This window comes from Phyllobates terribilis, unplaced genomic scaffold, assembly GCF_046119375.1.
Source record: "Phyllobates terribilis strain yellow unplaced genomic scaffold, ASM4611937v1 Scaffold_5__5_contigs__length_657084704, whole genome shotgun sequence".
Taxonomy (NCBI): Eukaryota; Metazoa; Chordata; class Amphibia; order Anura; family Dendrobatidae; genus Phyllobates; species Phyllobates terribilis.
In genome coordinates this window covers 633,325,774-633,349,451 of record NW_027362765.1, presented here as the reverse complement: position 1 = coordinate 633,349,451, position 23,678 = coordinate 633,325,774, and the positions used below count along the sequence as shown (strand labels likewise).

Sequence of the window (23,678 nt, the reverse complement as noted above, 5' to 3'; positions counted from 1 at the left end):
AGTTGACCGAGTCCAGGACCTGGTGGACGCAGCACGGCTTGGGTGGTCACTGATGTACACAGTGACCCGAGCAACACCAGTAAGTAAAACCCTGGAACTGCATTTTATGCCTCTGAGTCTCCTTGCTGCACCTTCACAACCACCATCCTCCACGGCTGACCCCCTGAGGCTATACCCCTCCCGTTGGGGGTTATACTACCTAAGCTGCACTCACATCATCAGCCTCAGTGGACTCTGCTGCAGCGGCGGCCGTATTGACCGCAAATCAACGGGTGGCGTAGTCCACACAAAAGAACATCTAGTAACATCATAAGGACTGCCACACACTGAGTTTGACACCCTGGGCACGGACCGGGTCACAGCCACTCGGAGACTACAACCCCCATCTGATCCGGCTCCGGGTATCCCTAACAGCACTGGCCCAGGGGGCGCGTCAAATGCAACAGAATAGTACAAGATTATTATTTCAATAGTTCATAGTAACTAATTTCTGGAGCTAAGAGTGTTATTTAAAATTAATGGTAAAATACATGTTGATATTTGATAAGTTTAGGATCGAAATAAGACCTACAAAATGTATTCTGTCTGTGGCAAGGAAGTACTGCTTGTTAGTCATGGTATAGCTGCAAACTAAATGTTGTTCTTGAATAACCCCGCTATGTATAATTAAATCAATATTATGTAGTTGGTTGGAACAGCCTTATACATAATGATAACTACCAAGTAAATTAAGCACCTCCCTAAAGAAAGTAGGGGTACAACCTCTAGTTTAATTTGAAAAAACAATGAGGAATGTGACAGCATAAAGCAGATAAAAGCTTCCAGATAAAGCCGCTAATTAAAGAGGGAAGGGAAGTACAGCAGGTGAAACAACTGGAATGCACCTATAAAAACAGAAGAATCATTCCACAAATACATATCATCTGATATCCTTCATCCAATAAGCATTCAGGTTTATACAGCTTGGAGGTGGAAAATCTGAATAAGACCACGGCCCCACTATCAGTATTTGGTCAGTATTTGGTCAGTATTTCTCAGGAGTGGGAGCCAAAACCAGGTGAGGAACAATCAGAGAAAAGGTATAATAGAAACAAGTCACCAATTCTGCATTTATCACCCACTCCTGGTTTTGCCTCCCCCTTTTGAGAAAAAATACTGACCAAATACTGATAGTGGGGCCGTGGCCTAAAAATGGTCAAAATACTCACTTGCCTAATAGTTCTGCACACAGTGTACCTCGTATGTATAGGTCTTACTCTTTATTCAATATCTGATTGGTGTAAGTATAATTGTTTTTCTTGACAGTTCTCTGATCATAAGTGCGAATTCCTTCTTCCAGTTCCTCAGAGTCACAAGATGAACCATATGAAGTGAAAAGGGCCAGAGAGATTAATCGGATGTTTGGTCCAAGAGGAAGCACAAATGCTTTTGACATGATACTGGATTTACACAACAGCACATCTAACATGGGTGTCTGTCTGATCGTCAGTGAGACTCATAGGCATCTGGAGATGCATGCATGCCACTACATACAGGTAAATGCAGCCCCTTTATGGAAGTATGCATTTAAAGTACAGGGTCTCATGCCACATAAAGCTCCTGTCCCTGTTCGCTTCTCTGCTGACACTCTAGCTATGGCAGAAGTGTCTTGTATGCTTTACACTGTTCAATCTGGAACATATAAGGGATGGGCAACATGGTGGCTCAGTGGTTAGCACTGCAGCCTTGCAGTGCTGGGGTCCTGGGTTCAAATCCCATCTGCAAGGAGTTTGTATGTTCTCCCCATGTTTGTGTGGGTTTCCTCTGGGTTCTCCTGTTTCCTCTCACATTCCAAAGACATACTGATAGGGAATGTAGATTATGAGCCCCAATGGAGACAGTGTCAATATTGTCTGTGAAGCGCTGTGGAATTAATGGCGCTATGTAAGTAAAATAAATAAATATTGAGTTATGCCATAAATTTTCGATAGATCAGGGCCCCTCCTCTAGACCCAGAGTCTATCTCAAGAAGGTTGTCCCACTACATGCTGTCAGTGATGGAAAGGCAGTCCATTCATTTCTATGGGAGCTCCAAAAATTGATGACAACCAGTAATGGGACCTGAATCTATCTGATAATTACGTCGTATTGATAAACATAACAAGCTAGAGGGTCTTGTTTAGGATTTCCCAGCTAATAAGTTCCTCCCCATTCCTAAGCAACACACGCTTTACATCATAATTCATTGTGCCAAGTTGACTTGTTTTTTGTGTCAGCACACTGGGCCACATCATGGGTTCCACCACCTGTACAGTACGTTTCTGGTGCCCAGGTGTGGGCTGGGGGGTAGAGGGGTCAGTCCCCTAGTAACTTTTTAGGGCTGCTCGGCCCTCGAGTGCTTTAGCAGCATGTACATTTAAATGATCGGCAGCCATGTAAAAATGTGTAACACAGTGAGGGGCTCAGGGTGATGGTCATGACGAGGGGTTGCTGTTCTTCTCCCACACTCTGGCTCCCCACAAATAAAAAATAAAGTCTTATTATTCGTGTGTAGTAGATAAAACTTACCTTTACCGTTGAGGGCCTCATCTGATCCTCAGTCCCTTTCTCAGAGGCAGGCACACAGTCAAGCTCAGACTCTTGATTCTTTCTTAACAAAATCATTTTTTACTGTAAATGTTCAGTTCAGTTTTGGTCTCAGTTACAGCACATTGGGGTACAACAGACACAGTTTCAGCCTTCTTCGATACCCCCTTCACTCTTAACTATTTGTTCCCCAGGTATGATTCACCCGGTACCGCAGCTTTCCAGAACCCGGTTCTGCTTCCTATAGGGACGTCCCCATCCATTTCCCCTTCTTGGGAAGTAGGTAAGGCTGGCTCCTCCATGCCTTCTCCGGGCATAGACCCCGGACGTTTAAAGAAGTTTACTTGCTGTTTACCGATCCTTTTTCCATAGTGCTACTCCTCTCTTTCTCTGCCTCTTGCTATATCACTGTCCACCTTCAGCCCACTGGCCCTGAACTTCTTCACTCCTCTCAGTTATCCCTACTGCACATACTTTAATGTTATAACTAACAACTACATCTCTGAATGACTGAAGGAAAAAGAAAAACCGTTGCTCTTCTCTGGCCCAAACTTCTCCCCCTTTAACTGGACCAATCACCAACTGTTTCTGTTGTTTGCTGGGCAAACTTTACCTTCACCACTTAACTGCAGTCACTACCCTCGAACAACATGCACTGAATTCTTATGTCCTAAACTATGCCTTATATCTTGCACATTAATAGGCCCACCACTGCCTATTAGCCCTAATGTTTCTATCTACCACTAACTAAGCCGTAAACTGTTTCCTATGCTTTCCCTATACACTATACATGAATAACATTATACATTAATCACAATACATTACATTAACTGTGTACATTAGTGCCTATGAAACAACGCAGATTTGCATGTTTATATAGTCACAAAAATATAATAAAACCATACACGTGGTACAAACACTGTTTAGAGAGGGAGAGGCATATGGCAGCCCCTGTCACACCCTTACATACCTCCCTCCTAAAATATTGTTGTCCCCGACCATAACGGTACCTGTAAGACACCAAAGCATTCACATAAGTATAACACTACATTTAAAACATTTTCTTTCTTAGTAAACAAGAATCCTTTTTCTTCTTGTCGAACATCACTGACCCTGCTCCTGGTCAGGACTGGTCACAGTCCCTCTCGGTTGGGACCCTGGAACAACAAAGTTCAAGTTCTTTATTAAACCGTCCCTTTGGCCCAAACAAGTAACAGTCGCCCAATCATCCATGGGCATAGTCCTTCTCCTTTTCAACCCAGCACGCACATCGGGTCGTCCATTTTTCACATGGGTCCACAAGACCCTGTCCCACTGCTCCTGGGACCCAACACAGAGTGTCCGAGTTTATTTTTAAACACGGGTCCGACTGACCAAGGTAAGAGTAAAGGCAGTTCAAGGAAAGAAAGGACATAGTCCTCAGGAGCAGCTACCCCCACAGTCCATTTCTGTTACAAAAGGGGTGAGTAACCCTATAGGGGATTCAGTCCAGTAATCCAGCAGAGGAATGTGCAACAAGCGCAAAATTACTGAGATGGGGGAAAGCACACAAAAGCAAAACTTATTTTTTTCTTTATCTGTGGCCATGCTGGCCAGTACCGGACGCCTCTGGTCTTTTAGCAGCGCTGAACCTTTAACATCAGTATGAAGACCCACATCTTCCCATCTGCAGCAAAGGAATGTGGGGACCAAGCAGCGTAGCGTACTGTATATGGAGGCTGTATATAGAAATGTCTGAGCGGAGCAATATACGGCATATAGAGGCTGTGTATAGAAATGTCCAAGGGGAGCAATATACTGCAGATTGAGGCTGTAGTTTCAGAGGGCCAAGAGGAGCAATATACTGCAATATGGGAGCTGTATATACAAGAAGCCTAGAGGAGTGATGTACTACAGAATGGTACTGAACATAAAGGCGCTGAGAGGAGCAATGTGCTGTAACATACCTGGCGGCGTTCTTGCATAGGGCACCATCTCCCACTATGCAAGATCGCAAACTTGATCATCTGTCCAGTCTGCTAGCCTGGCTTCTTTCCATGCTGACTGTTTGTCTCTGTTCTGACGGCTTAGGGTGGCGGCCTGGTCACTTCCTGTTTCTTGTAGCTGCTGTGGGCACACCCCTAATGCGTCCTCAGCCTATTGCTGTCAGTCACTGGATATTTAAACCAGCTTCACCTGGAAGCTGATGCCTGAGCAATGCTTTCATTCAGTGTGCTGCCTTACTCTGAATGTGCCAGGTCCTGTTCTATTCTTGTCTGTTTTCACCACTCTGGGGACTGTATTCCCAGACTGGCTCCTGTGTCTCTTTCAGTGGCAGTTCCTGTCTGAACTGTATCCTAGCCTGTTCGTCCCGCCTTCTAGGGGCCGCATACCTAGACCTGTTGTCTGTGTTTTCTTGCCTGTCTGTCCGCCTTCCTGGAGGCTGTATTTCCAGGCCAGTCTGAACACGCTCCTAGCCTGTTCCTTACGCCTTTTCTGGGGGCCGCATACCCTGACTCGCTCCTGTATCTCGCTGCAGTATCGGTTTCTGTCTGAACACTCAGTTCCTGTCTGTACACTGTCCTAGCCTGTTTCCTGTTTTTCTCTATGTCCGTACCTTCCCTTTTTCTGCAGAGTCTGAACCTGCACCTAACTCCTACTCGTTGTCGCTGTACTTCTGTTTGTGAGTTTAGAGTCCACTCGCTACTTCATTGCAAGTATCTTGTGTGTATCTGGTTCTGCCTTCCCCTTCCAGTCTGTTCCGTGTGAACAGAGTCCTGTCCCCTCTGCTCTGCCTTGCTCACCGGTCCGGCGGTTCTTGCTCTGCTCTGCCTTGCTCACCGCTCCGGCGGTTCTTGCCTGCTCTGCCTTGCTCACCGCTCCGGCGGTTCTTGTCTGCTCTGCCTTGCTCACCGCTCCGGCGGTTCTTGCCTGCTCTGCCTTGCTCACCGCTCCAGGTGGTCTCGTTCTGCTCTGCCTTTGCTCACCGCTCCAGGCGGTCTCGCTCTGCTCTGCCTTTGCTCACCGCTCTAGGCGGTCTCGCTCAGCTCTGCCTTTGCTCACCGCTCCAGGCGGTCTCGCTCTGCTCTGCCTTTGCTCACCGCTCCAGGCGGTCTCGCTCTGCTCTGCCTTTGCTCACCGCTCCAAGCGGTCTCGCTCTGCTCAGCTCTTGCTCATGGCTCCAGCGGCCTCACCCTGCTCTGCTCTTGTTCACCGCTTCGGCGGCCTCGTTCTGCTCTGCTTGTCTACCGCATCTGCGGTTCTGTTCCTGAGTCCCAGTCTGTACTGGACCTTATCCAGTCTGTGCTCCAACCTGCTAGTGCCTCCCTGTCGGCACTCCAGCTGTGCTTGCCAGTACTCCCTGCCTGCATACCAGTCGTGCTTACCAGTGCCCGCCTGTCTGCATACCTGCCGTCCCTGCCTATACCCACCAGTCAGTGTGCCAGCCTAACCTGCCTGTTCCTGTATTCCCCCGGTGTGGGTCAACAGCCGTGTCCAGGGTCTGACCTGGAGTCGCACCTGGTCCCTCTGCTCGGTTCCTCCCTGGTGCACAGGCGTCGTATGCCGTCGTGCGACCTTGGTCGGATCGGGTAGATACTTAGTTACGCCCCTCCAGGCACTCTCCGGTTCATGGTCCAGTGGAATCACTAAACACGCACACGCCAGTCAGTCCGGGCGTGTGCATAACAGTTTGCTCAGGCCATGGTTCCCGTTGAGCCCCACAGCCCTTCGCTCTCAGAGACATTTTGAATCCGTGTCCAGCGAATACGTGCATTAAAAATAAATAAATTAAAAAATGTTTTCTCTAACTATGGCCCAGGCGATGTACGCACCAGTCCAAATGGAGCTTTCTGCACCTGTTCCCGCGGATCCGCCACGGTACTATAGGGATCCTAAACAAAGCCGTGCGTTTGTGGAGCAATGCATGCTGCATTTCAAGTTCTACCCTCTCTATTTTCCTACCGAGTGGTCTAAAGAGGCATTTATGTTATCCTATCTAGCGGGTGATGCCTTGAAATGGGTCACCCCTCTATGGGAAGCATGGGATCCTATCGTCCTTGACCTGCAGGCCTTCCTGGTGGCCTTTCTAATGGTCTTCGATGATCCCAATCCTGAAGCCTCTGCTAATGCTTCCCTTCCCAGTATCCTGGAGCAGCCCCGATGGGTAATGTGTGTGGGTAGCTCACCAGTTCTCCAGCCCGAAGAGACTGATGCCCACCCAGAATCCACACAGGATGACTACGCTCCGCAGAATATTTCTCTTCCCAACCTCAAGAGGCAGTCCAGACGTGCAAGGCATAGAGGCAAACCATCACGCCAGGTTCTGTCCTCCCAAAGACCTCTTATTCCCCAGCCTGCAGAAGCAGCTACCCGCACTGAATCCATGAAGGTTGACCATGTTCGGCAGGCAAAGCAGAGGCCGGAACTCAGTCACGAAATTAGATTGCAGTCCCGCTGCGGTTGTTTGGGTCCCCCAGACGGTCCTTGTCCAGTGAAGGTTGGAGAATCCCAAGACATTAGGCCTGTAGGAGAGGCTGCCCTGGGCCTTAGTGTTTCCTCTCCACAGATGACCATGACTGTCTCCGTGGCAAGTAAAAGCCTCGGATTAACCGGAAGTTTCAGGCTTAAAGCCTTGAAGAGTCAGTGTCTGATTCCCATTCGAAAACTCCAGAAGCCGGTTTGGGCATTGTCTGCAGAAGGACGAGCCCTACTCAGAAACAGTCAAAAGATGTCCGTACAAATTAAGCTCCAGATTGGAGCATTACACTTGAAGAAGCTTTCCTTTCAGGTGCTGACTGGTTTACCCACAGGTTGTCCAGAGCCGAGAGATCTAGTGCCCGATCAGGTCTGGAGACCTTGCATGCTGTATCCTGGGGGACTGATAAGGTACAAGGGGTGTCCAGTCCCCATATCTTCTGGACAGTCAGCAATGTCTTCTTCTTCTTCACCAGATCTGCTAGTCGCTGACTCGCTGTGCGCTGAAGTCTCCGAAGGAAGAGAAGCGGAGGCAATGTCCCCACACAGTCTCGACGATTGTACCAATGATCTGGCTTCAGGTACCGTCCCGCCTCACAGACATGTCATTTCTGAAACCAGTTTGAGGATGGTCCCAAAGCATGGACCCTCCATCTTTAATAAATCTGGCCTTGTGTCCATTGAGGTGGTGGATACCTCCAAGTCTCTGCACCCCTCCAACCAGGCAGAGGACCTCCAGTTGCCTCCTGAATCCTCCGGGGTGCTACCTGATAACAAATGGAGAGAGACTTTCCTACACCCTGTACCTGATACCTCGCCCACTTCATCCAGTGAGCTTGACCAAGTGGACCCCGAAGCAGTGGTTACCCCCGAGTCTCTGCACCCCTCCAACCAGGCGGAGAACCTCCAGTTGTCTCCTGAACCCTCCGGGGTGCTACCTGATAACAAATGGACAGAGACTTTCTTACACCCTGTACCTGGTACTTCACCCACTTCATCCGTTGCTGAGGATGGCTTGATGGGAGGAAGCATCCTAGTTACCAAGATCATGAGACCAGTTTCGTTTCCTCTAGTGGACAGAGGAGGTAATCCTCTTGAAGAGAAGGATTGGCCTCCAAATTCTCTGCGGAACACTCTTGCAGGCTTGAAGAAGAGGGGGCGTAAAGGGGGGGGTACTGTAACATACCTGGCGGCGTTCTTGCATAGGGCACCATCTCCCACTATGCAAGATCGCAAACTTGATCATCAGTCCTGTCTGCTAGCCTGGCTTCTTTCCATGCTGACTGTTTGTCTCTGTTCTGACGGCTTAGGGCGGCGGCCCGGTCACTTCCTGTTTCTTGTAGCTGCTGTGGGCACACCCCTACTGCGTCCTCAGCCTATTGCTGTCAGTCACTGGATATTTAAACCAGCTTCACCTGGAAGCTGATGCCTGAGCAACGCTTTCATTCAGTGTGCTGCCTTACTCTGAATGTGCCAGGTCCTGTTCTATTCTTGTCTGTTTCCACCACTCTGGGGACTGTATTCCCAGACTGGCTCCTGTGTCTCTTTCAGTGGCAGTTCCTGTCTAAACTGTATCCTAGCCTGTTCGTCCCGCCTTCTAGGGGCCGCATACCTAGACCTGTTGTCTGTGTTTTCTTGCCTGTCTGTCCGCCTTCCTGGAGGCTGTATTTCCAGGCCAGTCTGAACACGCTCCTAGCCTGTTCCTTACGCCTTTTCTGGGGGCCGCATACCCAGACTCGCTCCTGTATGTCGCTGCAGTGTCAGTTTCTGTCTGAACACTCAGTTCCTGTCTGTACACTGTCCTAGCCTGTTTCCTGTTTTTCTCTATGTCCGTACCTTCCCTTTTTCTGCAGAGTCTGAACCTGCACCTAACTCCTACTCGTTGTCACTGTACTTCTGTTTGTGAGTTTAGAGTCCACTCGCTACTTCATTGCAAGTATCTTGTGTGTATCTGGTTCTGCCTTCCCCTTCCAGTCTGTCCCCTCTGCTCTGCCTTGCTCACCGCTCCGGCGGTTCTTGCCTGCTCTGCCTTGCTCACCGCTCCGGCAGTTCTTGCCTGCTCTGCCTTGCTCACCGCTCCGGCGGTTCTTGCCTGCTCTGCCTTGCTCACCAGTCCGGCGGTTCTTGCCTGCTCTGCCTTGCTCACCGCTCCAGGCGGTGTCGCTCTGCTCTGCCTTTGCTCACCACTCCAGGCAGTCTCGCTCTGCTCTGCCTTTGCTCACCGCTCCAGGCGGTCTCGCTCTGCTCTGCCTTTGCTCACCGCTCCAGGCGGCCTCGCTCTGCTCTGCCTTTGCTCACCACTCCAGGCGGTCTCGCTCTTCCCTGCCTTTGCTCACCGCTTCAGGCGGTCTCGCTCTGCTCTGCTCTTGCTCACCGCTCCGGCGGCCTCGCCCTGCTCTGCTCTTGTTCACCGCTTTGGCGGCCTTGCTCTGCTCTGCTTGTCTACCGCATCTGCGGTTCTGTTCCTGAGTCCCAGTCTGTACTGGACCTTATCCAGTCTGTGCTCCAACCTGCTAGTGCCTCCCTGTCAGCACTCCAGCCGTGCTTGCCATTACTCCCTGCCTGCATACCAGTCGTGCTTACCAGTGCCCGCCTGTCTGCATACCAGCCGTGCCTGCCTATACCCACCAGTCAGTGTGCCAGCCTAACCTGCCTGTTCCTGTATTCCCCCGGTGTGGGTCAACAGCCGTGTCCGGGGTCTGACCTGGAGTCGCACCTGGTCCCTCTGCTCGGTTCCTCCCTGGTGCACAGGCGTCGTATGCCGTCGTGCGACCTTGGTCGGATCGGGTAGATACTTAGTTACGCCCTTCCAGGCACTCTCCGGTTCATGGTCCAGTGGAATCACTAAACACGCACACGTCAGTCAGTCCGGGCGTGTGCATAACATGTGCCACAGGGTGAAATTCTATCTCAGAGGTGGCTGAAAATATGAAACCATCTGCAGCCTCATCACCATCTGTAAGATGCGCCCACACAGCAGCACTCCTCTTCATGCCACCTCCCTGAGAGAAGTGGCATTAGGCTAAGAGCTGCCTTTACCCATGGATGGCTGTGACAACTGGTGAGATTGATCATTTGTACAGTCAGGCCCGGCGCCAGCACCCGGTGCACGTCGGGCACCCTGCCACGCTATGGGACCCGTGAGCGGGGGAGAGCGGTGTCAGCGCCTGCTCCCCCCCACTTGCTCAGGGCCCCGGCAGCCGGCACAATACTTACCCCTCCCCGCAGCAGCTCCGGTCTCTTCCACGTCCTCTGACTGTGACGTCTCAGGTCAGAGGGCGCGGTGAAGTCTTTCCACCACGCCCTCTCCTGAGCCGTCACAGCGCAGAACGGGAATACGCCGGTGACGCTGGATTACAGAGCCGAGCAGCGGCTGCAGGTGAGAAAGTGAGGTGAGTATTTGATTTTTTTTAATGTATGTAGGCATGGGGCATTATAAGGGAGAGGAAGGGTGACATCCTGATCCTGTATGGGGCATTAAAAGGTGGGGAGTGACATCCTGTATGGGGCATTATAAGGGGGGTGACATCCTGCATGGGGCATTATAAGGGGGGTAGGTGACATCCTGCATGGGGCATTATATGGTCGGGGAAGTGACATCCTGCATGGGGCATTATTAGGGGGGGAAGTGACATCCTGCATGGGGCATTATAAGGGGGGTGCGACATCCTGCATGGGGCATTATAAGGGGGGGTGACATCCTGCATGGGGAATTATAAGGGGGGTGTGATATCCTGCATGGGGCATTATAAGGGGGGTGACATCCTGCATGGGGCAATATAAGGGGGTGACATCCTGCATTGGGCATTATATAGGGGGAAAAGCCTGCGTGAGGCATTATGTGGGGGAACAGCATGTAAGGGGCATTATGTGGGGGAACAGCCTGCATGGGGCATTATGTGGGGGGAACAGCCTGCATGAGGCATTATGTGGGGGGAACAGCCTGCATGGAGCATTATGTGGGGGCACAGCCTGCATTAAGCATTATGTGGGGGCCAGTATCCTGTATGGAGCGTTATAAGGGGGCCAGTTTCCTGTACGGAGTGTTATATGGGAGTCAGTATCCTGTATGGAGCATTTTATGGGTGTTAGTATTCTGTATGAAGCGATTCGCCGGTTTCTGAGCTATTATAGAATTTACAATAGATATCGCTCATGTAATGTAAGAAGTGAAATCTTTGGCCTTGTACTATATATATATTTTTCTGCGGTTTCTCTGCATCATGAATCGTGGTATGTGTTAAAAGAGCCCACTGAGACTCATTTGCCCAGGGCCCACAAAAATCTGGAGCCGGCCCTGTGTACAGTAGTACTCAAGGTGTTTAGCGCTGCTGTCAGTTTGTCACTGGTTTGTGTACTTCCTTGAAAATCTGATGCAAAACACTGATAAAAAGTCATCTATTTTTTTGGGGGGATGAGAAGAATCTGTTAAAGTAATCTGCCACCAGGTTTAAGCTAAGAGCAGCATAATCAGGCTGAGACCCTGATTCCAATGATGAAGATGACGCGCCCCCTGGGCCGTGGGGTACTCGGTGCCGGGCCGGTCGTTGCTAGGGGAGATGTCACAGTGGCGGTGACCCGGTCCACCCTGGTCAATCAAAAGGGGAATATTTACAGGGGATTCATAGTTCTTATATACAGTTTGTGACGCCACCTGTGGTATGCGGCTATGTGGAGCCGCCGCTGCGGTGCAGATCCTCTGGAGCTGTTGTTAATGCAGCAGAGTTGGTTTAGCTCTCCACAGGTAGAGCTTAGCTCCAGGGCAGTGTAGATGTTGTTGTGGCGCCGCAGCAATAACTGACAGAGACGGTAGGGTGCAGTCTTCAGGGTTTTACTCACGATTTTCAGACTCCAAGTTACCAGGGCCAGGGTAACTTCCCACGTCGTCCTGTGCTTACTCAGGGAGGGGTTCAGCCAACCCTCAGGTACCTCCAGAGTACATAGCGGGACTCCCTTCTGTGTGTTCCTTCTGGCTGTCTCCCTGCACCACACACCTAGTGTCCCAATCCAGTGACCGCGGACCTTGTAAGGCGACGTCTTTGACGCGCCCCCTGGGCCGTGGGATACTCGGTGCCAGGCCGGTCGTTGCTAGGGGAGATGTCACAGTGGCGGTGACCCGGTCCGTGACCCAGGGCGGTCAGTAAAAAGGGGACTTTTATAGTTTTTTATGTATGCTATTCGTGACACCACCTGTGGTATGCAGCTATAGGTAGCCGCCGCTGCAGCGCAGGTCCTCTGAAGCTGGTGTTTAATGCAGCAGAGTTGGTTTGGCTCCGCAGGTAGAGCTTGGCTCCAGGGCAGTGTGGATGTTGTAGTGAAGTAGATGATGCTGGGTGGTGTAGTGCAGGGGTGATGGCGCAGTTAATAATCAGTCCACAACTTAATGGCGGTTTCCTCTTATCTTTACTTGCGGTGGTTAGGCAGACCGGGGCACGGGTACTAGCTGGTAGTAGAGGTCCGGGCGGTCTGGAAGCAAGTTGGGGGATCCACCTAGCCAGGTGGAGTTGTAGGCCTTTCCTTTTGCGCTACCTCTTTGGCCCTGCTGCTTGTAGCTATGCTGCGGTCCTCGTCCCTGAGCGGCCCTCGTACCCCTCGTCTTTGTGCTCACTGGTATGGCAGGCAGCTCGGGCCTTCCTGGAGTGTCGCTCCCACGTGGCGGTGCTGGGCCCTATCGTGCTGCTGAGCCTCCGAGTGTCTGATGGTGCCCTCCGGTTTCTGCTGCTGGGCCTTCAGTGCCCCACAACCTTGGACTCCAGTGTTCAGTTCTTCCGTGCTCCTATCCTCAGGGGTGAACTGCTCCACTCCATAGGTCTTTCCTCTTCAACGTCCTGACTTCAACTCCTCTCTGCTCTCCTCACACTAACTAACCCCGCCTCCAGATCCCAGTTGCTAAGGGGAGGAGCTCCCCTTGCTGGTCTGGAGCCAGGAAAGTGTTGCATGCTAGCAAAACCTGATTAGGGGACCCCTCCTTGCTTCCAGGCATGGCATCACCCCCTTGTGAGGGAGGCAATGCCACTGTGGCAACCGGACTCCTGGGGTGCCACATTCCCCCCTAGTTAATTTCAGTACTCCCGGACTGAGGATACCTTTTAAAATTAACAATCAACAATCCACATTACAAACAATGTACAAAGTCAAAAATTTAAAAAACCAAACTAGAATTGAAAACAGTCATTGCGGCGCTTAGTCTTTACACCACAATCCGGGTTACCGAAATTTGGCTGGTGGGAACCGCATCAACCCACTTTGTGTATAGTCCCTGGGCGTGGCTTCAGGGCACTCTTTCGGTGGGCCTGGTCTTCAGCCGCGCCTGCGGTTTATTTTCTAGGCAAATTAGTAACTATATCCAACATTGTCCTGACCACACCTAGTCCTGTGGTCCAATTGTCCATAAATTTAACAAATATATATTTCTAGCATTATTTAACGATTACAACTATTTATAACATACTCTTTAGTTCTCTTACACTTTAGTTCCTCCAGCGGGCAGGGAACTGACCTTTAGTACACCGGGTACATCTACGTAGTTCATTTGTTGTCACTGACCCACCCTGGTCCCTAGTGTCTACCCCTGGTGTGGTGGGTTCAGTGTGAACTACACTATGGGTAGTCTGAGGTAACACTGGTAGGCTGGGTAATCTCCTTCCAATTCTTTGACTCACCCTGGGTACGACAGGTTCACTGCTAGCAGAGGGTAGATTCTCCTGATCTGCTGCTGATGAAGCATCTGTCTCTGGGGCCGACTGGTCTTCCATATGTTCTGGAGCCTCTGCAGCTTCCGGTGAGGCCGCTTGGAGAAAAGTCAGGACAGGCACCACAATTGCTTTATTCACCAGCGTCCAAGACCAGGGAAATGCTCCAAGGACTGTCTGGACCGTTTCTTCCACCTCTTCTGTGGGCTGAGGGCTGTCTTGGTCATCTTCTTTGTGTTTCAACTGTTCAGGACATATCTTCAAGTGGTCTCTTGAGACTGCCGCTGAAGTTTCCCCTCCATCTTTACTGATGAGGCACACTTTGGTGTTATCGTAATTTGACAGTAGGACGGTGTATGGCTCATCCTCCCACTGGTCATCTAATTTATGGACTCGTATCTTCCTCTTGAGTACTTGTTCTCCAGGTGATAAGGGAACTGCAGGCGCTTGCTGATTGTAAGTTTTCTCCTGCTTCTTTCTGGCCTGGGACAAACTTCTCTCCACACATTCTTGCACCTTGCGGTATTGTTGCTGCCGCTCTGTATCCCAATCTGCATTTGGTGATGTCGTCTCTGGTGTTAAAACTCCCATGTTTAAGTCAATGGGTAGCTTACCAGGTCTTGCTCTCATCAGGTAAGCGGGTGTACAGTTGGTGGAGTTCACCGGAATGTGGTTATTTAGGTCCACCAAATCTGGTAACTTCTCTGGCCACAGGCTACGTTCTTCAAGGGGCAACGTCTTCAACAGGTCTATTACCACCTGGTTCATCTTCTCACACAACCCGTTGGTCTGGGGATGATACATCGTCGTCCTTATTTTCTTGCAGCCGTACAAGTTACAGAATTCCTGGAACACTTCTGCTTCAAATGCTTCAAAGGCTGGACCTTGGTCGGTAAGCACCCGTTCAGGGTAACTGTGCGGGCGACAAAAGTGCTGTTGGAACGCTTTGGCTGCAGTCTGAGCCATCTGGTCTTTCACTGGCACTACTACCAAGAACCTGGAGTAGTGGTCTACTATGGTGGGTGAGAGCGTAGACATAGCCTGACCAGCTTGGGGCTAGCTTCACGTGGTCCAAGGCTACCAGTTCAAGTGGTTGTTTGGTGATTATGGGCTGCAGGGGAGCCTGACTTTCTCGGCGATCAATATCAACAATAATCATTCCTTGTGATGGCAGTTCTACTCGGCCAACTTTTATGGTCACCTCTTTATACCCCACCTGAGGCAAGGGCTGATCATTGCTGGCGTAGATGCTAAGATGTTCATCTGGACGGCGGGTAATGTCTGAATCAGTCCAGTATTGTTTATAAAGGATATATGGCATCATTGTCACCTGGGACCCAGTGTCCAGCAGTGCATTCATCGGTATGCCATCAAGCACGACAGGCAGGATTGGTCGTCCTCTCACGTACTTGTCTCACCAGCCCCCGGTATATATGGCATTGATAACGGCATTACAGTGGTTGCGGCCACGCCCTCAGCTGAATCCTCTACCATGCTGGGCATATTCCTTCCCCCTAGTGAACCTCAGCCAGGGCCTGGGCGTCTGCTGACGTACCAGTCTGCTGCTCTGCAGGCGGAAGGATCTCTTACCCGGCGGTTCCGGATCGGGGCTTCTTGCTTCACCTCGGCGGGCGGCAAACCACGTGATAACACCGTTTAGTAAAGTCTATGGCACACAGGACCCGGTTATACCGGGCTTCGTGAATCCTGTTCGTGACGCCAAGTTGACGCACCCCCTGGGCCGTGGGGTACTTGGTGCCGGGCCAGTCGTTGCTAGGGGAAATGTCACAGTGGCGGTGACCCGGTCCGTGACCCAGGGCGGTCAGTAAAAAAGGGACTTTTATAGTTTTTTATGTATGCAATTCGTGACACCACCTGTGGTATGCGGCTATAGGTAGCCGCCGCTGCAGCGCAGGTCCTCTGAAGCTGGTGTTTAATGCAGCAGAGTTGGTTTGGCTCTCCACAGGTAGAGCTTAGCTCCAGGGCAGTGTGGATGTTGTAGTGAAGTAGATGATGCTGGGCGTTGTAGTGCAGGGGTGATGGCGCAGTTAATAATCAGTCCACAACTTAAAGGCGGTTTCCTCTGATCTTTACTTGCGGTGGTTAGGCAGACCGGGGCACGGGTACTAGCTGGTAGTAGAGGTCCGGGCGGCCTGGAAGCTAGTTGGGGGATCCACCTAGTCAGTTGGAGTTGTAGGCCTTTCCTTTTGCGCTACCTCTTTGGCCCTGCTGCTTGTAGCTATGCTGCAAGCAGCAGCCGTATGGCAGGCAGCTCAGGCCTTCCTGGAGTGTCGCTCCCACGTGGCGGTGCTGGGCCCTATCGTGCTGCTGAGCTTCCGGGCGTCTGATGGGGCCAGGAGACCTGCAGTATCCTGCCCTCCGGTTTCTTCTGCTGGGCCTTCAGTGCCCCACAACCTCGGACTCCGGTGTCCAGTTCTTCCGTACTCCTATCCTCAGGGGTGAACTGCCGCACAGCTCCACTCCCTAGGTCTTTCCTCTTCAACGTCCTGACTTCAACTCCTCTCTGCTTTCCTCACACTAACTAACCCCGCCTCCAGATCCCAGTTGCTAAGGGGAGGAGTTCCCCTTGCTGGTCTGGAGCCAGGAAAGTGTTGCATCCTAGCAAAACCTGATTAGGGGACCCCTCCTTGCTTCCAGGCATGGCATCACCCCCTTGTGAGGGAGGCAATGCCACTGTGGCAACCGGACTCCTGGGGTACCACATCTTCTCTGTCCCCTGGGTCCTCTATGGCTACCTTCTTGGTGAGACAGATATGGATTGTGGCTGCAGTACCTGAAATACTACAGCCTCCGGTTTCCTAGTTGAGACTTGAAGAACCCTGCTAGTTTAGGGACCGGTCCCCTCCATGCGACCTGACCCCTCCACCGCCTGGCAGATTCGGGCGTACGTGTGGTCTCCAGCACTTCCCGTACCTCTGGGGTCTCTTCCATGTTCCTGGAGCCTCTCCTGCTCCTCTCTCCCTCAGTCTGTCCAGGGCCTATCCTCAGGCCTTCCTCATGATCAGAGCTCCTGCTCCCAACTCTTCCTCTCACGGAAGAACTCTTCTAGATTGTTCCGCCCTCTTTTTATATCACTCCTTTCAATGCTCCCCTGATTTATTTCCTCCACCCACACCCACTACATGGTTCCCCCTACTTTGGTTCCTCCCACTCCAGCCAGGGACAGGGCTCAGCAGGAAGCATGACACATCTTGCCCTTCCAGCTGGTCTGGAGTAGTGTAGTGTTGGATGCATGTGTTAGGGTCCCGGGCTGTAATCCTTCCTTACCTGAGAGTGAGATACCACAACTCTGGGTGAAATGCAGTACCTCTGTGTCGACTGAACCCTCAGGGGTGCCACATATCACTTATTGGGCTGTTTGCTGTAATTTTGATACAATCCCTGTTTTATCTGCTGTAGATCTGTTGAGCTTTATAACCCCAACCAGATCACTGATTGTGTACACAGAAAACTGCCAGTCAGTGGTGGTGGGATTATACAGACCTCATGAATATGCTTGACTACTGGCAGCAGGTTTAGTAGTCCTCTCATGATAATCTACTGCTAAAAAACTGTGATTATATTAACCACTTCGCACCAGAGCCTGTTTTTGCCTTCGTGACCAGGCCAATTTTTTCAATTCTGACCACTGTCACTTTATGAAGTAATTACTCTGGAACGCTTCAACGTATTCCCCTGATTCTGAGACTGTTTTTTCGTGACATATTCATGATACTGGTAAAATTTCTTCGATATAACTTACGTTTATTTGTGAAAAAATCGGAAATTTTGCGAAAATTTTGAAAATTTTGCAATTTTCTAACTTTGAATTTTCATGCCCTTAAATCAGAGAGATGTGTCACAAAAAATAGTTAATAAATAACATTTCCCACATGTCTACTTTACATCAGCACAATTTTGGAACCAAAATTTTTTTTTGTTAGGGAGCTATAAGGGTTAAAAGTTGACCAGCGATTTCTCATTTTTCCAACAAAATTTACAAAAACATTTTTTTAGGGACCACATCATATTTGAAGTCACTTTGAGGGGTCTTTATGACAGAAAATACCAAAATGTGACACCATTCTAAAAACTGCACCCCTCAAAGTGCTCAAAACCACATTCAAGAACTTTATTAACCCTTCAGGTGCTTCACAGGAATTTTTGGAATGTGGAAGAAAAAAATTAACATTTAACTTTTTTCACAAAAATGTTACTTTAGACCCAATTTTTTCTATTTTCACAGGGGTAACAGGAAAAAATGGACCCCAATTTTTTTTGTGCAATTTCTCTTGAGCGTGCTGATACCCCATATGTGAGGGAAAACCACTGTTTGGGCGCACTGCCGGGTTCGGAAGGGAAGGAGCGCCATTAGACTTTTTGAATATAAAATTTGTCTGAATAATTAGCAGACGCCATGTTGCGTTTGGAGAGCTCCTGATGTGCCTAAACAGTGGAAACCCCCCACAGGTGACACCATTTTGGAAACTAGACCCCTTAGGGAACTTATCTAGATGTGTGGTGAGCACCTTGAACCCCAATGTGCTTCACAGAAGTTTATAATATTGAGCTGTAAAAATAAAATTTTCACATTTTTCCCACAAAAGCGTTTTTCATCCCTTAATTTTGCATTATCATAAGGGTAATAGGAAAAATTGCACCATGAAATTTGTTGTGCAATTTCTCCTGAACACGCTGATACCCCATATGTGGAGGCAAACCACTGTTTGGGCGCACGGCAGGGTTTGAAAGGGAAGGAGCACCATTTGACTTTTTGAATGTAAAATTTGTCTGAATAATTAGCGGACGCCATGTTGCGTTTGGAGAGCTTCTGAAGTGCCTAAACAGTGGAAACCCCCCCCAAGTGACACCATTTTGGAAACTAGACCCCTTAGGGAACTTATCTAGATGTGTGGTGAGCACCTTGAACCCCAAGGTGCTTCACAGAAGATTATAATATTGAGCTGTAAAAATAAAATTTTCTAATTTTTCCCACAAAACCGTTTTTCATCCCTTAATTTTGCATTATCATAAGGGTAATAGGATAAATTGCACCATGAAATTTGTTGTGCAATTTCTCCTGAGTACGCCGATACCCCATATGTGGGGGAAAACCACTGCTTTGGTGTACGTCAGGGTTCGGAAGAGAAAGGAGCGCTATGTTGGCTGGGATAGGTGGCAGACACCATGTCACATTTGAAGAGTTGCTGACATGCCGAAACAGCAGACACCCCCACAAGTGACCCCATTTTGTAAACTACACCTCTCAAGGAATTCATCTAGGGAAGTAGTGAGTATTTTTTAATTTTTAAATTTATACCATTGGGCAGTGAAAAAATCATAATTATATTTTTACCACAAAAAAATGTTTTACCCTCAGATTTTACATTTTCACACAGGGCAATGGGTAAAAATGGTGCCGAAATGTGTCACACAATTTCTTCTAAAAGTGGCAATACCCCATATGTGACTGTATCGTACCGCTCAGCCATACGGCGAGATCTGGGGGGGACGGAGTGCTATTTGACAATTGGAGGACAAATTATTGTAGAATAGGCATTTGGATTTGGGAGCACAAAATTTTCTGAATTTCTTTTGGGGGGCAAGGGCCATTTCGCTTTTCCAGAGCCTTTCTGCTACCAGTAAGTTGGAAGTCCCTTATATTTTTAACAGATGACAGACCTGAGTGGGGACTAGCTTTTTTTGAGGACTGAGTTGAAGCTTTTATTGGGAACATTTCATGTAACATTTATCCAGCGCTCTAGGCTGAGCACTTACATCGGGGTTTCCATCTAAATTTCCAAGTGATATAATTCAGATGAAACCCCTGCGGGATCCATTCACTGTAATGAGGCAGCAGAGTTACTCTGGACTCTGTCTGGCCTCTGTTTAGCGGTGTCCTTTTTTTCAGAAGTGCACAAAACGGGCCAACCGCACTTTTATGCACGCCTAAAACAAATGACACCGTGGGATTCCAGGCTAGACGGCGTCCACAGTGGTCTATATCTGCCTCATTACAGGGAATCTTCCGTCATGAGTTCTGGCTGAATCACGTATTTCAGAGATTTACACGGAAACTCTGGTGTAAGTGCTCAGCGCAGAGCGCAGGATAAATGTGAGCAGAGCCTTACTGCGATCTTTCGGAGACATAATAAACAAATCAGTAGCAGGTGAAGAATTGGTTTTATTTATTTTTTACGCCGTTCCTCGTGCGGTATAAGTGATGAGATTACTTTATTCTTCGGGTCGGTGCGATTACAGAGATACCAGATTTATATCGGGTTTTTATGACTGACAGCTGTCACACACTAAAAGACGCTTTTTTTTGCAAAATCTAGTTTTTGCATCACCATATTTTGAGAGCTATAATTTTTCCATATTTCGGCCGACAGTCATGTGACGGCTTGTTTTTTGCGGGACGAGTTGACATTTTTATTGGTACCATTTTTGGGTACGTGACATTTTTTGATCGCTTTCTATTCCGTTTTTTGGGAGGTAAAATTAACAAAAAACAATTCAGGAATTGTTGAGGTTTTTTTTTATGCCGTTCTGCGTGTGGTAAAAGTGATCAGGCAGCATTATTCTTCGGATCAGTACGTTTACAGCGATACTACACTTACTGTATATTTTTTTATGTTTTGGCACTTTTACACAATAAAACAAATTTATAGAAAAAAATATTTTTTTTGCATTGCTTTATTCTGAGCGCTATAACTTTTTTATTTTTCGGCTGATGGAGCTGTATGGCGGCTTGTTTTTTGCGGAACAAGATGACGTTTTCAGCGGTACCATTTTCTTTTCTATTTTGCTTTTTGATCGCATTTTTTTCCACTTTTTGTTTGGCGATATGATGAAAAAGCATATTTTTTTGCTCCGTTTTTTATTTATTTTTATTACGGTGTGCACAGAAGGAGTTAATTAGTGTGACAGTTTTATAGCTCGGGTTGTTTTGGACGCGGCGATACCAAATATGTGTTCTTTTTTTGGTTTTGTAAAAATATACGGATTTATTGGTTTAATATTTTATTTATTTATTTTTATTTATTTTGTGATTTTTTTTTTAACAGTTTAAAAACTTTTTTTTTTACTTTTTTTTACATTTTTACTTAGTCCCTGTATGGGACATTAATTTTTATTTTTCTGATCACTGATCTCATGTAATGTAATAGACATATATTACATTACATTACATGAGATCTTCCCTGTTTCAGTCAGAGTCTCCTGTCTGGCTCAGCTTGTAGGCTGAGCGAGACAGGACACCATATATGGCAGAGCTGGAGGCGGTCAGTGACCTCCAGCTGCCATAGCAACCCCAGGTCCTGGAAGGAATCGGAGGTCTTCGGAGGTAAGTAAGACGACCCCCTCTCCTCCTGCTGTCTCCTATATGCCGCGATCACTATAGATCGCAGCATATAGAAGACAGCAAAGGGTTAACATCACTGGGACCTGATCCAATCAGGTCCCGATGATGTTCCCTGTCAGAGCTAACGCTCTGCACCAGAATCGCAGCGCTTGCAGGACCCTGGGGGTCCTGAGCGCTGCGGGACCACCCACCTTTTTTAAACGTCCGCGCTGCACAGAGCCCAGGCAGCGCGGACGTTTATGTACAGTGGGCGGTCGGGAACCGGTTAAAACTACACTAAGAAGTCTAGTAAGTGATACATCGCTGGAATGAAGGTCTCTGCCCCCATATTATTCTGCTCTCAGATTAGGTGGCAAAAACCTAGTGACAGATTCCTTATAAAAACAAATGCAGGAAGGATGGTCCATGAGTAAAAACATTCATGTGAGCTAGCACATTCACTGGTATTGGTCTTGTGTGGTTCATTTGGCACACGCACAGAAAATAATCCAAAAATGAGCTCATCTGAACAAGCCCGTTGGTCTTCATCTAGAAAGAATTGATGATTTTTCATCCATATGATGTTCCGTATGGTGTCTGTATTTTGTTATACCTGTGTGGCATGCGTTTTATACATCAACAAATAAAATAATATTGGAGGCCAAAAAAAGTTTCCTAAGTAATTATTACAAAGTAATGACTCAGGGGCTAAAAGGGAGGGCCGCATGACTTAGTATGTCTGCTAGGCCTCCAAAGTTGGCGGGGGGGGCCCCTCACCGCCAGCGTCCGCTCCCCCCCGCTTGCTCAGGGCCCCGGCACCTGGCACAATACTTACCCCTCCCTGTGCCTCCGCAGCAGCTCCTGCATCCTCCGCGGCTGCAGCACTGTGATGTCTCAGGTCAGAGGGCGTGGTGACGTCTTTACACCGCGCTCTCTTCTGAGCAGTCACAGCACAGAGCGGGATGAGGTCTGGACGCTGGAGTCCGGAGCAGCGGCAGCAGGTGAGATGCGAGGTGAGTATTTGATTTTTTTTTTTTACTATATGGAGGCCTGTGGCAATATAAGGGAGGGGGGTGAGGTGGGGGTGTGTGACATCCTGCATGGGGCATTATAAGGGGGGTGTGTGACATCCTGCATGGGGCATTATAAGGGGGGGTGACATCCTGCATGAGGCATTATAAGGGGGGGGTGACATCCTGCATGGGGCATTATAAGGGGGGTGTGACATCCTGCATGGGGCATTATAAGGGAGGGGGTGTGTGTGACATCCTGCATGGGGCATTATAAGAGAGGGGGTGTGTGTGACATCCTGCATAGGGCATTATATGGGAGGGGGGGGTGTGACATCCTGCATGGAGCATTATAAGGGGGGGTGACATCCTGCATGGGGCATTATAAGGGGGGGGGTGACATTCTGCATGGGGCATTATAAGGGGGGGGTGACATCCTGCATGGGGCATTATAAGGGGGGGTGACATCCTGCATGGGGCATTATAAGGGAGGGGGGGTGTGACATCCTGCATGGGGCATTATAAGGGAAGGGAGGGGAGTATGTTACATCCTGCATGGGGCATTATAAGGGAGGGGGGTGTGTGACATCCTGTATGGGGCATTATAAGGAAGGGGGGGTGTCATCCTGCATGGGGCATTATAAGGTGGGGTGACATCCTACATGGGGCATTATATGGGGGGGGGAACAGCCTGCATGGGGCATTATGTGGGGGGAACTGCCTGCGTGGGGCTTTATGTGGGGGGAACAGCCTGCGTGGGGCATTATGTAGGGGGAACAGCCTGCATGAGGCATTATGTGTGGGGAACAGCCTGCATGGAGCATTATATGGGGGCCAGTATTCTGTATGGAGCATTATATGGGGCCAGTATCCTGTATGGAGTGTTATATGGGGGCCAGTATTCTGTATGGAGCGTTATATGGGGGCCAGTATCCTGTATGGAGTGTTATATGGGGGCCAGTAATCCGTATGGAGCGTTATATGGGGGCCAGTATTCTGTATGGAGCGTTATATAGGGGCCAGTATTCTGTATGGAGCGTTATATGGGGGCCAGTATTCCGTATGGAGCGTTATATGGGGACCAGTATCCTGTATGGGGCATTTTATGGCGGCTAGTATACTGTGTGGAGCGATTCGCCGGTTTCTGAGCTATTGAGGAATTTACAATAGATATCACTCATGTAATGTAAGAAGTGAAATCTTTGCATTGTACTATATACAGTATATATTTCTCTTCGGTATATGTGACCATGGCTTGCCCCCCCCTAGTTTTGATCCTTGGTACGCCCATGGGCATATGTATGTCTCGGCATGGCGTGTATGACAGGAGTTAGTGGATTCAGTGGGTAAATAGACAACTGAAGATGATCATCCCTATCTGTTACTGTACATGATTGGGAGTGCTTTTCAGCAGGGTTTGTCTTTTTCGGTGGGGTGTGGCAGGCTAGCCGACTTGGCCTTCTTTTCCAAACTTTTGGGCTGGAGGGATTGTACTGGTGCGTCAGGCTATGAAAACTTTTTGTAAGAATTGTGCTACACGGGACGGGCAGCGACCGTTGTCGTTTAAAATCCTGGGTCAGCTGTTGCAAAGTCTTGGGAAGATTTGTAAGTCTG

General features: G+C 49.0%; 1 protein-coding gene across 2 annotated transcripts in view; it reads left to right on the top strand.

The window, feature by feature from the left end:
• Positions 1–23,678, top strand: part of ACY3 (aminoacylase 3) — a 147,611-nt gene that overhangs the window by 34,903 nt on the left and 89,030 nt on the right. For both annotated transcript variants that reach the window (XM_073686153.1, XM_073686154.1), the window contains exon 3: positions 1,340–1,535. In XM_073686153.1, coding sequence (XP_073542254.1) covers positions 1,340–1,535 — 196 coding nt within the window. The remainder of the gene's footprint in view (positions 1–1,339; positions 1,536–23,678) is intronic.